Raw genomic sequence first — 19750 nt, 5'->3', positions numbered from 1 at the left:
AACTCAACTATGTTGCCAATTTACTTCAAATAAATGCCTACTGTACAACAGACTCGATAAGTTTACTTATCTGGTTCCTGTGACATCCTAAATCAGTGGCCTTTTTCCCCGTATTTCTTTCCTTTCATTAAATCACAGTACACGCTAACCACAAGCCATTACCCAAGCAGTCAAATCACATTAACACGCACCTTGTTCAAATGTAGGCACCTTCTCTATCACACATACAGGAGCCAGGTTTATACCTGTACGCCTCTGTCTCTGTAAAGTAATACCTATCAGTACAGATAAGGTGCTATGTAGAATCAAAAGGAAATAAAGAAAAGGTACAGCTAGGGCCTGAATTAGAGTTGGGTGGTAATGGAAAATTCTTACCAGTGGATTTTCCTTTCTTCCTTGGAGGATTATTCATTATCATCCAACTCTAAATCCCACCTTTCATTTATGAGAAGAACATTTTTTGTGTCTTATTATAAACAAAAGCGTTTTTTTCTTTCATTTCAGCCCATCTTCCTTCTGTAGACCAGGAAAGAATGATGCCGAAATGGCAATATCTCCAGGAGGCAAGTGGGCGGAGCTCGCAGAGAAAGGATGAGTGAGCATCCAGCTCTTTAAATTTATCTGAAGTCGACTAAAGATCAAATAGAGCTAAGAGAAGAAAACAAGTAAGATGCACTAGGCTACATTTTGGTAACCTTGCGGTATTATGTTAATTTCCAGGTCATTTTTCAGTCCTTTTCTGTGTACTATCACAGTTTTGTGGAAATAGCTAGTGTCACCCTGTTACAGTAAAGAGAGGAGGGGAGAGCGAAAGAGAAACCTAAAGGGACACTGAAAGGGACAGAGAAAAAGTCGTGGAAGAGAGAGAGAGAGATAAACAGAGAAAGAGATATATGGCGGACATGCTGAGCGTTTGAAGGCACTAAATAAAGCACCTCTGTTTTAGCACCAAGATTGGGTTTCCGCTCTTCATCATTCTTTGCCGACAGGAACAAGTTGGTGGCGCCGTGGCGTCTGGCGAGAATTCTTTTATATATATATATATATATATATATATATATATATATATATATAGAGAGAGAGAGAGAGAGAGAGAGAGAGAGAGAGAGAGAGAGAGAGAGAAATGGGTAGACGAAAAGTGTCAGGTTCTGGCATATTGTGCCTATTTCTGGAGTTCGCACTTAAAGTACTGTACCCTGTTCGGCGGTGTGCTGTCCATGAAACCACCTCTTGGGAATTGTGTCAGTGTGTTCGATTACAGTTCCAGGGGCTAAATCTGGAGTATTTCCTCAAGCCCTAGACATCCAATCTCAAATGGTGTGGCTCATTTTGGAGGAGGACTTATCTTCAGAAGGGGACAAGCAGGCAGCCCAGAGGAGGCCACCAGAATAGCGCCTGGTCTGACACTACAGCACACACAAGGAGTGATAGCTACAGGAGAAAGACAAGAAGAAGACAAAGAGCAAGAGAGAGTCAGAGACAACGGTAGAGCTATATAAATAGAGAGATGGGAATGATAGGAAGATGAGAGAGAGCACGAGATAGGAGAGAGATACAGAGATGAAAGAGAAGATAAAAGAGGGAGAAGAGAGAGAGAGATGAAGAAGAGGAAGAGATATATTGAGACACAGCTAAATTAAAAGAGAGGGGAGAGAAAGGAGAGAGCCGTAGGGATAGATAGAGATAGCAGGGGAGAGCACGAGAGATAGAATGAGAGAGAGTTAGAAGGGCAGAGAGAAAGAAATACTGCAGGAGGCGGAGGGGAAATGTACAAACCTAAGCTAATGTGCTCAGGAAGATAGGCGACAAAAGGTTTAGAATACAGGCATTCAACGTACACGGTGAGAAACACAAGAAAAAATAGATAATTCGTATGAATTGCAGAGAAAAAAAAACAGAAGGTTAGACACCGTGTCGGATCATTGTTCAAAGACAACACTTAGAAATGGGCCATATTGATGAGTTATGAGGTCCTTGTGAGCTCTCACATCAAATGTTTCTTCAGTTCTATGAATCTAGAGTGTGGGAGTATTTTTTCTAGGGGTGTGTAGAGAGTTGTTTCCTAGAGTTTGGTAAACCAGCCCTTGCCCAAAGGTGTACCTTCTGTTCAGGGGATGAAAGTGCTGCCTACAGCAGCCATCAGCTACCATCTACACACAAACTTCCCGGCCACGCCTTTTGAGATCCCAGCCAACTTTCAAGTAGACGACATCCATGCCGGGAAGCCAACATCAACAAACGAGTACATTCCAGGAGTCGAAAAGGAATGCTGGCAGAACCTGCCGGGAGAACCTACTCTCTAATTCCCACAACCTGCTCGCCTGTCTCAAACATGACCAATTCCTCCTTATGGCTGCCACGACCCGTGTGCTTTGTTCACAGGTGCCCTTCATTACTGCAGTAGTAGCAAAAACCTAAGTGTTCTCCTCACGCCTTCAGCATAGCTAAAAAGACACAGAAGGTTCTGTGTATGAGGAAACAAAGTGGATCCTGATCAATGGCCAATGGTCAAATCTTCCTCAGACACACCCTGGCCTCAGCCGTGAAAACAGTCATTACAAATGCCGGTGTACTGGACAATGCAGAGTGGACAATTGGTCTTCTTTGCTTCAATTGGATTACCTAGGAATCCCTCACAACAAATGATCTAATAGTACAATCAGTAGACATTTTCCTCCATAACCACAGTGCCAGTAGTAGGAAAAGCTCCAGGGAGGTTTTATCAATGCCACAGAATACTTCGATGCACGTCGACTTTCATTAGCCACTGATGCAAGGGGGGAAGGAAAACAAACTGCAATAAAGTGTAAAAACCGAAGAAATGTCCAACTCAGTGACAGACCTAGAGACCATGTGCTGCTGTCTGGTGGTAGGGCGTTTTCAAAGATAAACTGGCTACATTTCAGTTGTTCCATGCTGTGTTAAAGAGGTAAACTGATATTAATAAAAAGAAACCTTTGCCCAGACAGTGTTAATTTGTATCAAGCATTGGGAAACTCACTGTTCCTGCGTCTCATGTGCTACTGCCTCATGTGCTACTGCTTGGGAAAGAGACCGCAGGTGTGGGCTCCAGCTGTAAAGTAGTCCCTGAATGCAAGCATGTAAGTTGAGGTGGAAGAATACACCTCAACAGCGAGTAGCATTAGGTGAGAAATAAATGCTCTACTGAGCTGAGGCAGAATATGACTGAAAAACTTCCAAACCAATGGCTTACAGGGGCTAGTTGAAGAAAGCCAATAGTTAAAATTGGTGACTCCAAAGCCCAGATTATGTATATTGCAAGCAACAAATCTCTGACAGCTACACTGTCAAAACCACGACTGAAAAATTACAAAATAATGAGGGAATACCGTTACCAAACAGACTTCATTGTGCCACATAATTGCCATTTCTAGTTGAATAATGTGCTACTCCCTTGCTGCATAATTCCATTAGCCCTTAAAGAAAGATGGTTATGACGGGCTAAATCACCCCTAATTCCATTGAAGTGCGCAGAGCAGTGTATTCAATGCATCTAAAATCCTGGCTTTTCAATAAAACTTCGATCTAAATCTTCTCTCTGCTCCTCAAAACCAAGCCTCTTCTGCTCAACCCATTATTTTTCCTCTACAGCGCTGGGACGCCCTTGGGTAGCCATCGCGCTATATAAATTCTCTTTCCATTCCATTCCATTCCATTCCTCTCCTTGTTGGCCTCCACCTCGTCCATCATTGACAATATCAATCAACTCCCAACCCCAAGCTACACGTTGAACTTCAGCAGGAGCGCAGCCACAGGCATTTACTCACCTGGGTTCTGATTACTCTGGTCCCATCCGTCACCTGCACAGTTAGGTTATAGTTTGACCTCTTCTTTGCATCCAGGACTCTGGCAATCATTACCCCACCTGTGCTCTTGTCAATATCGAAGTCCAAATCGCCATCGCCTCCTGGGGTGCAAGCAACATGGACAAGGATTAGATGAGGATACAGCTGGATGAGGACACAAGAAAAGGGGGGACCCAATAGGAAGCAGGGACGTCAGACTGTCTCTTCACAAGGAGCACACAAGCTTGTTCCCAATGCAGTTTACTAAAAGATGTCCCCATATTATGAAGTGTGCAGAAACATTTCCATTGGGTCTGATGCTGTGAGGGTGTGTTACCTTCTCCCTGTCTGTGATGTGCACATACAAACTGGCACTGGTGCCTAGTTGAGAAATGGCCTCTCCTTATGTTGTACAGATACAGTGCCTTATGATCTAAGGCTGGGCATGGCTTGTGAAAGAGATTCTCCCTGCCTCTGAGGTGTACAGAGACACTACTGCTGCTCTCTGGCTGAGAGTGGCTGTGATACTGAAACGCATTGTTTCTCATGTGTGCAGATAGACTGCCTCGTGTTATGATGTTGGTGCTGATTTATTGACAGAGAAGCTGCCTGTCTCTGGGGTGTCAGGCACACTGCTTCCTGGTGTTGGAGATTTGTTGTTAGCTACATGGGTCAGTTGTCACTGAGGTGTGCAGCCTTGGGCTCTGGTGCTGGGATGGATAATGATAGGGCCCTGTTTGTGCTCTGTGGCTGGCCATAGCTTGTGATAGCGAAACTCTTCGTTTCTCATTTGAGCAGATAGACAGTCTTTGGTACAGGTAGACTGTTTGGGATATAGCTAGACAGCCTCGTGTGAAGATTGTTTGGGGTGCAGATAGACAGCCGTGGGCACGTACAGACAGCCTTGCACTATGGGGGGTTGGTGATGGTTTAGTGATAGACAAGCTCCCTACCTCTGGGGTGTGCAGCACACTGCACCCTGGTGCAGGAGATGTTTTGTTAGATAGGTGAGCTCCCTCTCTCGGAGGTGTGCAGCCCTAAGCTCCGATGCTGGGGGTGGCTTGTGTAGGGAGCTCCCGGCCTCGGGGGTGTGCAGCCCTAAGCTCCGATGCTGGGGGTGGCTTGTGTAGGGAGCTCCCTGCCTCGGAGGTGTGCAGCCCGAAGCTCCGATGCTGGGGGTGGCTTGTGTAGGGCGCCCCCTCTCTCGGAGGTGTGCAGCCCTAAGGTCCGATGCTGGGGGTGGCTTGTGTAGGGAGCTCCCTGCCTCGGTGGTGTGCAGCCCGAAGCTCCGATGCTGGGGGTGGCTTGTGTAGGGAGCCCCCTCTCTCGGAGGTGTGCAGCCCTAAGGTCCGATGCTGGGGGTGGCTTGTGTAGGGAGCTCCCTGCCTCGGAGGTGTGCAGCCTGTTGTGTCGGGTGATGGGGACGGGATGGCCCTAGGGAGATCTTTCTGGGAACTGCACTCAGGGGCATCTAATCCTAACTAGGCCTGACACGTGGCCCTAGTATAAACTCAGCCGGACACTGGGAATAAGTTTGCTTGCTCGGTCGGCGCGTCCAGAAGCTCCGATGCTGGGGGTGGCTTGTGTAGGGAGCCCCCTAACTCGGAGGTGTGCAGCCCTAAGCTCCGATGCTGGAGTGGCTTGTGTAGGGAGCTCCCGGCCTCGGGGGTGTGCAGCCCTAAGCTCCGATGCTGGGGGTGGCTTGTGTAGGGAGCTCCCTGCCTCGGAGGTGTGCAGCCCAAAGCTCCGATGCTGGGGGTGGCTTGTGTAGGGCGCCCCCTCTCTCGGAGGTGTGCAGCCCTAAGGTCCGATGCTGGGGGTGGCTTGTGTAGGGAGCTCCCTGCCTCGGAGGTGTGCAGCCCGAAGCTCCGATGCTGGGGGTGGCTTGTGTAGGGCGCCCCCTCTCTCGGAGGTGTGCAGCCCTAAGGTCCGATGCTGGGGGTGGCTTGTGTAGGGAGCTCCCTGCCTCGGAGGTGTGCAGCCCGAAGCTCCGATGCTGGGGGTGGCTTGTGTAGGGAGCCCCCTCTCTCGGAGGTGTGCAGCCCTAAGGTCCGATGCTGGGGGTGGCTTGTGTAGGGAGCTCCCTGCCTCGGAGGTGTGCAGCCCGAAGCTGCGATGCTGGGGGTGGCTTGTGTAGGGAGCTCCTGGCCTCGGGGGTGTGCAGCCCTAAGCTCCGATGCTGGGGGTGGCTTGTGTAGGGAGCTCCGGCCTCGGACGTGTGCAGTCCTAAGCTCTGGTGCTGGAGTGGCTTGTGTTGGGAGCTCCCTGTCTCGGAGGTGTGCAGACCTAAGCTACGATGCTGGGGGTGGCTTGTGTAGGGAGCTCCCTGTCTCGGAGGTGTGCAGATCTAAGCTCCGATGCTGGGGGTGGCTTGTGTAGGGAGCTCCCTGCCTCGGACGTGTGCAGGCTCAGTACATTCTGGTGCTGGCGAAGGTTTGCTAATGACAGACAGACCCACTGGGCGGATACATCCAGACACAGATGCCATCACCCAGGGAGGCGTGATGTCAGGAGGGATGCAGCCAAGTTAATGTCGCTGCTGAAGGTCACGTGCTTGACCTCCAGCCCCCTCCCTGTCTGCCGGGATCGGCCTTCCCGCCTGCAGCCTGCCGTGCACAGGTGGACGGCCGGACTCGGGCCTAGCAGGGTGGGCGTGTTCTCTACATCCCCATATGTCCAAGCCTCATAGGAGCTTGGCTGTGTTTCCAGAGCCCAATAACAGAACGTGTGTCATGGAATGACCGTCGCCATCAAGGGCAGGCACACGTCATTCCTAAAGACATGTTCCAACAGCTTGCGGGGTTGGTGTCGAGTAACTAAACCGGGACCAATGGAACCTGAGAAAACGAATTTAAAGCCCAGCTTCTGCACTTAACTAGACTGCGCAGCCTTCAGCGAATGGATGTGTTTGCGCCACAGGCACCTTATTTTTCAAAGCAGCATGCTTGGAGATGAGCTAAACAGCACTATTAGCATATATGAAATAAAGTGTAATTGTATATCCACGCTACGCAACCCCAGGCTCTTTCCACTTCCCTTCAGATCTATTCCTGCACATTGGATATTCAAGAAAACGCTTCATTCTTCATTCCACCATGCCGCTTCCCACCACCTCACTACCACAAGCACACATGGTCCCATAAGGCTACCTTCTCTCTTTAGCTTCCTGGGAATTCATATTGGGTCTGATGGTAACTGGGGTGCACGGTCTGTCATGCAGGGAATGTTCGTTTTTCAACATCTTGCTGGCGGGGGAGTGGGAGGGGGGCTAAAAGAAGTGTTGGAGGAGGCCTCTAGCACTTAACACATTTCATGCATGGCCCTGGCCAGATGTGTATTGCTCCTTTCGGAGCATAGTCTCGATCAAAGTGCTAACTTCAGTTCTGTCCGTGCTATAAAAAGGAACAGATGCCAGAGCAGCAGTGACACCCAGTGGCCAGTCAGAATCGACACATACTGCAATAGGGACCCCCTGTGGCCACTTAAACTTTGACATACATTGAAGGTAAGATATGGTGGATACAACACTAGTTGCCAGCCGTAGCATGATCTTGGCTATGGACGGATGCAGACTCAAACACAACACCTCATTGACACTCAGTTGATGATAACAATTTTGCATTAGTAGATGTCCTGGAGGAAGCAGGCCCTGGAACACCTGCAGTGCCCCAGGCTGTGACCTGACGGAAAATGGCACAGATTGAATGTTCCCACTATCTCTACAGACCTGGCCAATCTGGCTACAAAGATATATGGGACGACCCTGGTGTTACCACATGGATAGTAATGCATCTGCTGTGATGGAAGGACTCTGCGTTCTAACTTGGGTGTTTCGTGCCACGTTGACCTCTTTTGAGGGCTAAGAGTGATCCCGCCCAGCCTCCTTCCAAGGGACCGGTGTGACCCATTTACCAGTGATCTCGAACCAGAGCTGGCTGCTGGTGATCTCCGTGCTGATGACGCCCACCATTTGATTGACTGGATCTGTCTCCATGATGGCGAAGTCAAAGTGCGGCTCGTCAAAGGCCAGTGGCTGCGCTGATGGGGAAGGAAGGGGGATCCACTGGACATGCAGGCGCACGGTGGAGGACCGTGGAGGACTACCGCCGTCTGTTGCTTTCACCTGCCGGAGACAAGAGCTGAGATTAGATTGTGGAGATTCATGCAGGAGATGGATTGTGATGGGGTTTGGGCGATGGATGGACGTATAATCCTGGCCCCTTATAAAAACCTTCTTCACAGCAGAAATGATGTACAGTCCTGAAGGGCCTTTACATAGCTGTAGAAACGTTTGAGACTTTTGGATGGAGCCGATGCCCCTAGGGGGCAAAGGGTCTGATCCAGAATTTGGGAGGTGGTCAGCCTTTTGTCATGGGGAGGAGGTCTTTCCTCCACAATCCTGGCATGACTAGCCCTTCCATATTTTGAGATCTCCAACGCCCCTACAGAGATCTCGTTCTCTTCATAGAAACTGCTGCTATGGCAGCTCCTCTGAAGGCATTGAAAATGTGTTGAGCTGATGCTGTTTTTTTGTTTTCCATAAACAAACCTCTAAAACTTGAAGTTTGTTTCTGAAGAACAAAAAATAAATGACACTGACACCCAGGAAGTTTTTTCTACTTTTTCTGTTTGGGACTATCAAACTCAAAATAGGGCAGGTGGACTATCAGTTTGGCACAGAGGGTGCACTGTCACAAAAGTGGCAGAGTACACACTCTTGCAAATTCTAAATCAGGCCCCAAATCTTCTTAGTCCAAACATAAATACCATTCTGCCACGATGTAGATGTCTTTCATGACCAAGCATCAATGTATTCTCTGTCCCAGTGTCCGTGTTTTCTTAATTCCTATAACAGTATGCTCACTTTCTTCACTTGGTCCATTAGTAGGTATTGAACCTTTCCAAAATCTGAGAACTTCCTTGGCACAAAATGTTAGTATACCCCTTCAGCTGCAAGTGCCTCTCTGCACCAATATCAGTGTACTACTTGTCTATATCTACATGCTGCTCCGTCCCAATGTGAGTGACAGTCAGTCCCAGTGTGAGTGACAGTCAGCCCCAGTGTACTAGTGCCCTCTCTCAATTAACATGTGTTCCATTCCCAATGTGTGTGCCCTGCTGTCCTATTGATGTCTCTGTGATGGAATTTCTGTCTCCACTGGTGCATATGGTACTCTATCTGCTTCTATGGGAATGTCTCCCTTCCCCAATATTGTTGTACACCGTGTACAGGTGCACATGTTTCCAGGCTCGAAGTGTATCCCTCTGACCAGGGGCATAGTTTAGTCAGTGAGATTCGAGGGTATGAATCTCAAATTTCCCAACTAAAAAGTGGTGGGGGGCAAGGTGGATGAGATAAATGACCAGGGTTTGGATGGACTGTTCCAATGAATTGAATTAGGTGGGCTTCCGTTTGGAGCGGCTCTCGTGGCACAAAAGTTGGAATGCTACTCAAAGCATGGGAAAATAAACACAGAGCAGCTGAAAATAAATGACGGCTCTGAGGCAGTGTGCTTAATCTCCTGGGTGAACTCTAGTAAACTTTGCAGATGTCCTACTGTGCAATAGCCAACTGTTCACGGTTTTGTTCGACCTGCCGGAGTGCTGAATTAGAATGACCTGGATCCGTTGCTTTTGGGGCGCATGAACAGTGGCCCTGGGAGGAGTTACAAAACTCCATGCACTTCAATGACTGGGAGTGGGGCAGGCCAATGAGAACAAGGAGGGAGCTGGTTGCAACAATTTGTGGATTATCACAGAGGGGCCGGCTATAGGAGGGGTGTAGGTGGCTGCTCTTCTGGCAGTAACATGTTTTTAGTACTGCATATGTTTTCACTTTGAAAAACACATTGTGGGGCTGAGCATATTGCATGAGTAGACTAAGAGGTAAGTGTGCAGTTAAGCCTCTGCATCAGAGGCATCCTCACCCCACCTCATGCCCCTCCCTGCTTTAGCAACTACAGAGGGAGTGGGGCACTTGATGGGCCTCTTCTGTCTGAAGGTTGGCAGACAAAGACTCATAATGAACTTGGGAGGCGAGTGAATGAAAGGAAGGATAGATGGATAAAATGGTGGATGGATATATGCATGGATGAATGGTTGAAAATATGGATATAAGAATGGAAGCATGAAAGGGAGAGAGGGTGTATGAGTGAAAGGGAGGATGGATGGATGTAAGGGTGAATTGATGGAGGAGTCAAAGGATGGATTGATGGATGATGAGAGAAAGGATGGCTGGATGGAAGAATGAGTGAAAGGATGATTGGATGAGTGGAAGTGCAAAAGGATGGATGAGTGGATGAATGGATGGAGTGAAAATATGGATGGATGAGCAAAAGGATGGATGATTGAAAGGCAGGGTAGATGGATGTCTGTATGAAAGGATAGATGTATGGGTGAAAGGGTGAATTGCAGGATGGATGACTAGATGAATAGATGGATGATTGAGTGAAAGGATGAATGACTGAGTTAAAGGATATATGGAGGGATGTTTGAGTAGCTGGATGGATGGATGGCATGAATGGTGGATGGATGTTGTAAGGATGAATGGCTGAGTGAAAGAGTGGATAGATGGATGGATGAGCCAAAGGGAGGATGATGTATGGATGTAGTGAAAGGATGGATAGATGGAGCGTAATGGTGGAAGGATAAGCAAAAGATTGGATGGATGATTGATAGGATGAATGAATGGAATAATGAAAGGGGGTGGATATGTGAAAGGATGGGTGATTGAGTGGATGGATTGGTTCGATAGATGGGTGTTCATGGACCAGTGGTGGTCCTCCTATATGGGCTCCACCGCTGCACTACACCCTCCTTGTTCTGTGGTCCATTCCTATTGTATCAAGAGTGAATAATTATTCACTCTTGGTACAGTAAAAATCTAATACAGACACGCTTTGGGTTCAGCAACAAACTGAGGCAGCAAGGCTATTGTTTGATTGCTGACACAGGTGCATGAAGGTGCCTGTGCCATTCCAGCACTGGGAGCACGTCTGTGTGACTATGTGTGTGAGTTAAAGTGAGAGTCAGTGAAGGAGTACGTCAGAGTGATTGAGAATGAGTGACAGTAAAGATGAGTATGTGTGAGAAGGAATGTGACTGAGGAAGAATGACAGGGAGTGTAACTGAGTGTTACTGTGTGTGAGGCACAGTAAGACTGAGTATTTCAGAATGAGTGGGATGTAGTGAGACAGAGTGGGTCAGAATTAGAATGAGTGAGACAATGTGAATTAGTGAGTCTGGGTGAGTCCATGTGAGACAGTAAACTTAAGGGTTATTTACAAGAAGCCTGGCCCCGCAGATGGTCACTTTTTTTAGAAGCTCTGTTGGCGCTAACCTCTCAATTATATCTATGAGGCCATGCAAAACCACCCTGCATGGCTTTGCCTGACCTCATAGATGTGAAGTAAAGCACGGCAGCACAAAGTGCTGCATGCCTCACTCTGTGTCAAGGAGGCGTTCCATGGGCGTTGTGGTGAGTGTTCCCATGCAACACTCATGAATTTTGATGCTGCTCCAGATTTTCAAAGTCATGTAAATCTGGGGCAGCACCAAAACCTTACACCTCCCCTGAGCAGGCGTAACAAGGAGAAATTAAAAAATTTCTCCTAGTTTTTCCTCTTTTCATTTGTGCTGCATTCTGCAGGACACACAGAACGAGGACAATACCTCCATGGATGTTTTTGTGCAGGAAGGTGTCCCTTCCTGCACAAAACAATCTTGGCAGCACATAACAAGGGTGCCTGTGTTGGTGCTAGGCACCAAACTGTGCACCATGCACCTTATCTTGTACATACAGTGAATTCCTGCCCTTTCGGTTTGGCGTAGAGCAGCACAAACAAAAAGACTTGCAATGCTGCCCTACACCAAATCTTTGTAAATAAGGCCCTTAATGTAAGAAACTGCAAGAGAACCCTTCAAGAAGCCCATTGGAATTTTAAACAATGATCACGCCCCATCACTTTTAAAGGTCACCAGCCGCCATTGATACTTACCTATTTGCAGTTACCTTCTCGATATTTTGGTACTTGATATTTTTGACACAATATTATGGCCAAACCACATTTCCGTTTCCGATATTCTGTAAGTGATTCTGAATCTGACGACTGATCTTGTTATAGTAGTTATATATTTACCTTAGTTTTAGAACCTGCTAATTCTGCTCCTTACCAGTCTGCTTATTTACATGTCTCAGATTCAAGTTTTTGATGAGGATTGTTTAAAAAAAAAAAAATGAAATGCCCATCACTGCGGACAAAAGTTTCTCGTCTGCCCCAAACAAGCGTTGCAAAATATTTTGATATGAGTAAAACAGGGAATAAGTGCAATTTTAAGTCGGGAACAAAGAACATACTAACAATCTACAATTGACAAGTGTCCAGTGATGGAAAGGTAGTCCGTTTTCAGACAAGTATGGAACATAGTAATATTTGGGCAAATAGCACCGTCAAGGGTTGGGGCAGAGTCAGTAACATGTAGGGCAGAATTGATAGGTGACTTAGGCCCAAGTCTACAACTCTTTTACAGAACATCCTAATGCGTGTTTGACTCTGTCTGAGCCCTCCTCGTATTTCAGAGACCAGTCTGGCATACAGTTGACTTTTACCCAACCCAACCAACCTTTCAGACGCACAGACGCATGGAATTCTACAGACTTCTCGAGATAATAGCAAGCCTCTAAGCTACAATGCTAATGAAAACACTAAAAAGAAAACCTGCAGCTACTGTTCAGTTCTGGCTTGCACTGGCCCCACATTCCTAAGTAAGAAAAGAAAGGGTGGAAGACCCTGCCAAGGTTCCCTTTGAAGATCGCTTATTGAAGTTTGTGCCTGTCTGGGCACGGATTTCACCAGCAGAGATCACTTCGTGTTCCCTAGTATGCTTTTGTGGTCAGTAAGTGGCAGAGTGTGAGGCGCGGCTGTGCAGTGCCATTGTGTGTTTTCAGTAATCCTTAGGGGGCACAATGCCCAGAGACAAGCCTGTTCACCACCCAGGGCAATGGAGAGCCTCGGGGAGCGACGCAGCTGTCGGGCAAACTGAACAACAAGTGGTGGCCACCTTGAGGCAGGACGCGATCCGAGACCAGGGGAAGGCCGTGCACTAGTTTCTCCATGGTCCTGCGCGGGGTACTGCTAGGGTTAGGGAGCAGGATAGATCCCAGGTCTGCAAACACAGCCTTAGTACAGACACCCAAGTCAGGATCGTTGCTAGTTCCGAGCATGGAGGCAGGGCCATATTTACAGTGGTTATGGGTTATGATGTTGTAAGATTTTAGCTGGTCCCAGGTGTGCAGTATTCACTAAGATCCAGCACATTCCGTTTGTGCATATAAATTGGGTAGTCCTGGCCCAGAGTAAGATCTCCAGCGGTTCCAGGAGTAAAGCCATGACACTACACACTAAGCCTCGGAATGCCCGAGCAGGTCCAGGCACACCAGCAGGACAGGGTCTCCCCAAGGCTGAGATGGATAAGACTAAGGTATGAGGATGGGGGAGACCCCCTGGATTGGGTTGATTCAATTCCTGAAGCTACCAGGACATAGTTATAGTTCTGTGTAATTCTGATGCTGAGGAAAGTCTTGAGAGAACAGGAGCATTTTGACAGTCAGAACACAATATAGTTGTTATTTGAAAAACACCTCTATGTAACAATCACTAATGACAACACTTTGTATAACGGAGACCGATCAACTGTGAAAAGTAAGTAAACAGCACTTCCCTTTTCCACAGTGGTTGAGTGGCTCTTCTGCAGCAGTCAGGTCCTTCCTTTCGATCTATGAAGGAAGTGGGGCAGGGAGTCAAATGGATTAAACGCGGTTGGCCAATGATGGCTGCACCGCCGCACCACTCTTTATTCTTCCTTTTGGCTTCCTCGTGCGCTCCCTTGCAGGAACTTTTCTCCTTCAAGTGTGGACGCTCATCATCCGTCGCCGATGATTTAAAGTCAACTCAACTTATAGGAGCTATCTGTGTGACCATAAACTGTTGCTCTATAATATGCAAAAAACAATTTGATGGACAGAATGTAGATCAATGTCTTACATTCACCCCAGTACAAGGATCTGCGCCTAAATCCATCGTTTTTTGCACTCCACACCACCCTGGGTCAGATAACGGCTTTATGCAAATCAGCTCTGACCCTGTGCCCCATGGGAACAGTCCAGTCCGAACTACAACAGCCATATCTTTCCCAGACCGGAATCAAGCATCCGAGGACCGGACCGGTTTCGAGGTAACACCTCTCATCAGCCCGGCTAGCTTGACTCCAGTGGTGTGGAGGCTCTGGGACCCACGTCTGAGCTACCCCAGTACACTCAGGGAGAAAATTACAAAAAACAATTTGATGGACAGAATGTAGATCAATGTCTTACATTCACCCAGGTACAAGGATCTGGGCCTAAATCCATCGTTTTTTGCACTCCACACCACCCTGGGTCAGATAACGGCTTTATGCAAATCAGCTCTGACCCTGTGCCCCATGGGAACAGTCCAGTCCGAACTACAACAGCCATATCTTTCCCAGACCGGAATCAAGCATCCGAGGACCGGACCGGTTTCGAGGTAACACCTCTCATCAGCCCGGCTAGCTTGACTCCAGTGGTGTGGAGGCTCTGGGACCCACGTCTGAGCTACCCCAGTACACTCAGGGAGAAAATTACAAAAAACAATTTGATGGACAGAATGTAGATCAATGTCTTACATTCACCCAGGTACAAGGATCTGGGCCTAAATCCATCGTTTTTTGCACTCCACACCACCCTGGGTCAGATAACGGCTTTATGCAAATCAGCTCTGACCCTGTGCCCCATGGGAACAGTCCAGTCCGAACTACAACAGCCATATCTTTCCCAGACCGGAATCAAGCATCCGAGGACCGGACCGGTTTCGAGGTAACACCTCTCATCAGCCCGACTAGCTTGACTCCAGTGGTGTGGAGGCTCTGGGACCCACGTCTGAGCTACCCCAGTACACTCAGGGAGAAAATTACAAAAAACAATTTGATGGACAGAATGTAGATCAATGTCTTACATTCACCCCAGTACAAGGATCTGGGCCTAAATCCATCGATTTTTGCACTCCACACCACCCTGGGTCAGATATGGGGACGTGGGTCCCAGGCACTCCACACCACTGGAGTCAAGCTAGCCGAGCTGATGAGAGGTGTTACCTCGAAACCGGTCCGGTCCTCGGATGCTTGATTCCGTTCTGGGAAGGACATGGCTTTTGTACTTCGGACTGGACTGTTCCCATGGGGCACAGGGTCAGAGCTGATTTTCATATCGCCATTGTCTAACCCAGGGTGGTGTGGAGTGCAAAAAAACGATGGATTTGGGCCCAGATCTTCGGACTGGGGTGAATGTGTGACATTGATCCACATTCGGTCCATCACCTGTTTTATTTGCAAATTCCGCCCTAAGTGCGCTGGGGATGCCCAGACGTGGGTCCCAGGCACTCCACACCACTGGAGTCAAGCTAGCCGGGCTGATGAGAGGTGTTACCTCGAAACCGGTCCGGTCCTCGGATGCTTGATTCCGTTCTGGGAAGGACATGGCTTTTGTAGTTCGGACTGGACTGTTCCCATGGGGCACAGGGTCAGAGCTGATTTGCATATCGCCATTGTCTAACCCAGGGTGGTGTGGAGTGCAAAAAAACGATGGATTTGGGCCCAGATCTTCGGACTGGGGTGAATGTAAGACATTGATCCACATTCGGTCCATCACCGGTTTTATTTGCAAATTCCGCCCTAAGTGCGCTGGGGATGCCCAGACGTGGGTCCCAGGCACTCCACACCACTGGAGTCAAGCTAGCCGGGCTGATGAGGTGTTACCTCGAAACCGGTCCGGTCCTCGGATGCTTGATTCCGTTCTGGGAAGGACATGGCTTTTGTACTTCGGACTGGACTGTTCCCATGGGGCACAGGGTCAGAGCTGATTTGCATATCGCCATTGTCTAACCCAGGGTGGTGTGGAGTGCAAAAAAACGATGGATTTGGGCCCAGATCTTCGGACTGGGGTGAATGTGTGACATTGATCCACATTCGGTCCATCACCTGTTTTATTTGCAAATTCCGCCCTAAGTGCGCTGGGGATGCCCAGACGTGGGTCCCAGGCACTCCACACCACTGGAGTCAAGCTAGCCGGGCTGATGAGAGGTGTTACCTCGAAACCGGTCCGGTCCTCGGATGCTTGATTCCGTTCTGGGAAGGACATGGCTTTTGTACTTCGGACTGGACTGTTCCCATGGGGCACAGGGTCAGAGCTGATTTGCATATCGCCATTGTCTAACCCAGGGTGGTGTGGAGTGCAAAAAAACGATGGATTTGGGCCCAGATCTTCGGACTGGGGTGAATGTGTGACATTGATCCACATTCGGTCCATCACCTGTTTTATTTGCAAATTCCGCCCTAAGTGCGCTGGGGATGCCCAGACGTGGGTCCCAGGCACTCCACACCACTGGAGTCAAGCTAGATGAGAGGTGTTACCACGAAACCGGTCCGGTCCTCGGATGCTTGATTCCGTTTTGGGAAGGACATGGCTTTTGTAGTTCGGACTGGACTGTTCCCATGGGGCACAGGGTCAGAGCTGATTTGCATATCGCCATTGTCTAACCCAGGGTGGTGTGGAGTGCAAAAAAACGATGGATTTGGGCCCAGATCTTCGGACTGGGGTGAATGTGTGACATTGATCCACATTCGGTCCATCACCGGTTTTATTTGCAAATTCCGCCCTAAGTGCGCTGGGGATGCCCAGACGTGGGTCCCAGGCACTCCACACCACTGGAGTCAAGCTAGCCGGGCTGATGAGAGGTGTTACCTCGAAACTGGTCCGGTCCTCGGATGCTTGATTCCGTTCTGGGAAGGACATGGCTTTTGTAGTTCGGACTGGACTGTTCCCATGGGGCACAGGGTCAGAGCTGATTTGCATATCGCCATTGTCTAACCCAGGGTGGTGTGGAGTGCAAAAAAACAATGGATTTGGGCCCAGATCTTCGGACTGGGGTGAATGTGTGACATTGATCCACATTCGGTCCATCACCTGTTTTATTTGCAAACTCTATAATATGCTGCATCGCGTGAGTGTTTTCCATTCAGTGGTTGCTTGGGGACTTTCCTAGAGGTCTTTTGTCTAGCCCTGGAGGTGGTCAGTTTCATCTCCCTGTGTCCTTTATGTACTTATGTCTTGACGATGACCTTCTAATGCATTTAGGAAGTCAAACGGTGTTAAAACTGTAGCGGAGTAGGACCTTTTCTGTCACTTATTGACAGAGCTGTGGTTCTTTTTAAATAATTAGCCCAGCTTTTGCTTTGGATTGCAGTCGCTTGTTACCACACTGTAAATACACACATTCAAATACTTTCTTTGATTTCTTGTTGTGTGATCACTGGAGACACCGAACAAGTTTACCCTTGACTTGAATACTAGTCGTCTGGCGTTTTCTGTTTCCAGATAAATATAAGCACTATTCAAAGGAGTCTAGTTTGTTTTCTCTCTTTTTTGACATTTATTAACGGCAATTTGGTTCTGTTATTATAGATTCACGTCTATGATCAATGTCTTTGATTAATAGTAATTGCTTTGATATATTGGTATCCATTGTCTTTAAATGAGTCCCTGTGAACCACTATGTTCAATACTTATAATTACACAGGTTACCTTGGAATGTGGATTGATCTCATATATTATACTCTTACAACATATGAGCATGAAAAGGGTTAGCACTTAAAAAAAAAACAATGGTCATGGAGGTGAAGTTACCTGAATGCCAGAGGTTGTAGGGTGCACTCTATTTACTGCAGCAGCGCTCATGCATGAGTGTAATCCACTGAAAGTGAAGTGGGCTCATTAAGTCGTGTATACGTTTTGTTCTTCATATTGCTTTCACGATCTCTGACACCAAAGGGAGAAGTGCCAGGGATAACAAGCATTGGCAAAAACCAATAGGTCTCGCCTATGCAAGAGCCATTGGCTTTGGCAATATGTTTTAGCAAGGCTGTACACCAGAGTGGCTGATGTTCAGCATGGCTAAAAGTTAGTAGGGTAAAGGAGAGTGGTGTGGAGTGGGGTGTGGTAAAGTGGAGTAGAGTGGAGTGTTATGAAGTGACATGGAGTGGTGTGGAAGGCATACAGTAGAGTTGAGTGGCGTAGAGAGGAGTTAAGTGGAGATTCATAGAGTAGTGTACAGTGTTGTGGAGTATTGTGGAGGGAGTAGAGTATAGTTGAGTGGAAGGGCAAAGAGTGGCATCGATTGAAGCACAGTGCCAGAGTTGAATAGAGTGTCCTAGAGTGGAGTGGCACTGAGTGTCGTGGAGTGGTGTACAGCAGAGCGGAGTGGCGGAGAGGGTGTTGTGTAGAGTAGAGTGTTGTAGAATAGAGTGGTGTACTGCAGAGTAGATTTCCATAGATTGGAGTGACTTGGAGTGGAATAGAGTCGAGTAGTGTGATAGAACAGAGTGGAGTAAAGTGGCATGGAGGGAGCTGGTTAGATTGTCTTAGAGTAGAGTAGTATCATAGAATGGCATAGAATGGAGTAGAGTGCTGTAGAGTGTAGTGGCATAGAGTGGAGTAGAGTGTCAGTGGAGCAGTAGAGCATCATAGAGCGGAGTATCGTGGAGTGGAGTATCATAAAGTGGAGTATCATAAAGTGTAGTAGAGTGGCCTAGAGTGAAGAGGTGTATCTGCTTTGCACATTGGTGCAGAGCAGATTGGAGTAGAGTGCATTGGTATTGAGTAAAGTGGTGTAGAGTACATTGGCGTAATAATAATAAAATAATAAAGATACTTATAAAGCGCGCAGCTACCCCAGATGGGGTGTCCTGGCGCTAGTATGGACAACAGTAGCAATAGTGATCAGTATACCTTAGTCATTGCGACTAAAGAGCCAGGTTTTCAGGGCCTTTCCAAATTCCTATTTGGACTGCAATGCGTGCAATTGAGGAGGAAGATTATTCCAGCATTTAGGAGGTCCCCACCTCGAATGCCCTTCCCCCCATTCTGGCTTTCGCAAACCGGGGTGTGGTGAGGTATAGTTTGTGGCTAGGCCTAAGAGATCTGTTCTGCTGGTAAGGACGAAGTCTCTTCCTCAAGTAGTTGGACCCCCTTCCTTGAAATGCCCGAAAGGCAAACGTAAGGGCCTTACATTTGATGCGCTTGGCCACAAGTAGCCAATGCAGCTGTCTCAGATAAGGGTAAATACATTTGCTAGGAAGGACCTTGCAGACCAGGCTGGCAGCTGAATTCTGCACTATCTGAAGCCTACGGATCAGTCCAATTGGCAGACCCATGTAGAGACCGTTAGCATAATCAAGATGGGAGGTGATTAGGGCATGCACAACGGTTTTGCGTGCTGACTCAGGCAAGTAATCAATAAATGTTCTAATGGCATAGAGTGCAGAGATGTAGATTAGAGTAGAGTGCAGTGGCGCAAAGCATGCAGAATAGATTGCAGTGGTGTAGAGTGCAATGGAGTAGAGTGGAGTGGCGCAGAGTGGAGTAGAGTGGTACAGAGTGGAGTTGAGTGGCATAGAGTTAAGTAGCTTAGAGCGCATTGGCATAGAGTGCAGTGACAGAGTGCAGTGGTGTACAGTGCAGTGGTGTTGAGTGCATTAGAGTAGTATAGAGCGGAGTGGTGAAGAGTAGAGTTCAGTGGCATAGAGTGCAGTCATGCAGAGTGGAGTGTCAGAGTGCAGGGTCGTAGAGTGCAGGGTTATAGAGTGTTGAAGAGCAGAGCGGTGCAAAGTAGAGTGATGCAGAGCAGAACAGTGCATAGTAGAGTGGTGCAGAGAGCAGTGACCTAGAGTACAGTGGTGCAGAGTAGAAAATAATGGCATAAAATCGAGTTACATAGAGTGCAGAGGTGTCGAGTTACATAGCATGCAGTGGCATAGAGTAGAATGTTGTACAGTATAGTGGTGGATAGGGCATTGGTGCAAAGTAGTTGGCACAG

At 48.0% G+C, this 19750-nt stretch overlaps 1 protein-coding gene across 1 annotated transcript in view; it reads right to left on the bottom strand.

Annotated features, from left to right (window-relative positions):
* The window catches only part of FAT2 (FAT atypical cadherin 2), a 231215-nt gene that overhangs the window by 109001 nt on the left and 102464 nt on the right, over positions 1-19750 (bottom strand). Inside the window, exons 5-6 of the mRNA XM_086931273.1 lie at positions 7719-7929; positions 3789-3928 (exon numbers count right to left, since the gene is read on the bottom strand). Of these exons, the coding sequence (XP_086787399.1) occupies positions 3789-3928; positions 7719-7929 (351 nt within the window). The remainder of the gene's footprint in view (positions 1-3788; positions 3929-7718; positions 7930-19750) is intronic.

Source organism: Lissotriton vulgaris, chromosome 7 (genome assembly GCF_964263255.1).
Source record: "Lissotriton vulgaris chromosome 7, aLisVul1.2, whole genome shotgun sequence".
In the NCBI taxonomy this organism is placed as follows: domain Eukaryota; kingdom Metazoa; phylum Chordata; class Amphibia; order Caudata; family Salamandridae; genus Lissotriton; species Lissotriton vulgaris.
The sequence above is the reverse complement of the archived record's forward strand: the minus strand, read 5'-3'. Positions and strand labels throughout refer to the sequence as shown.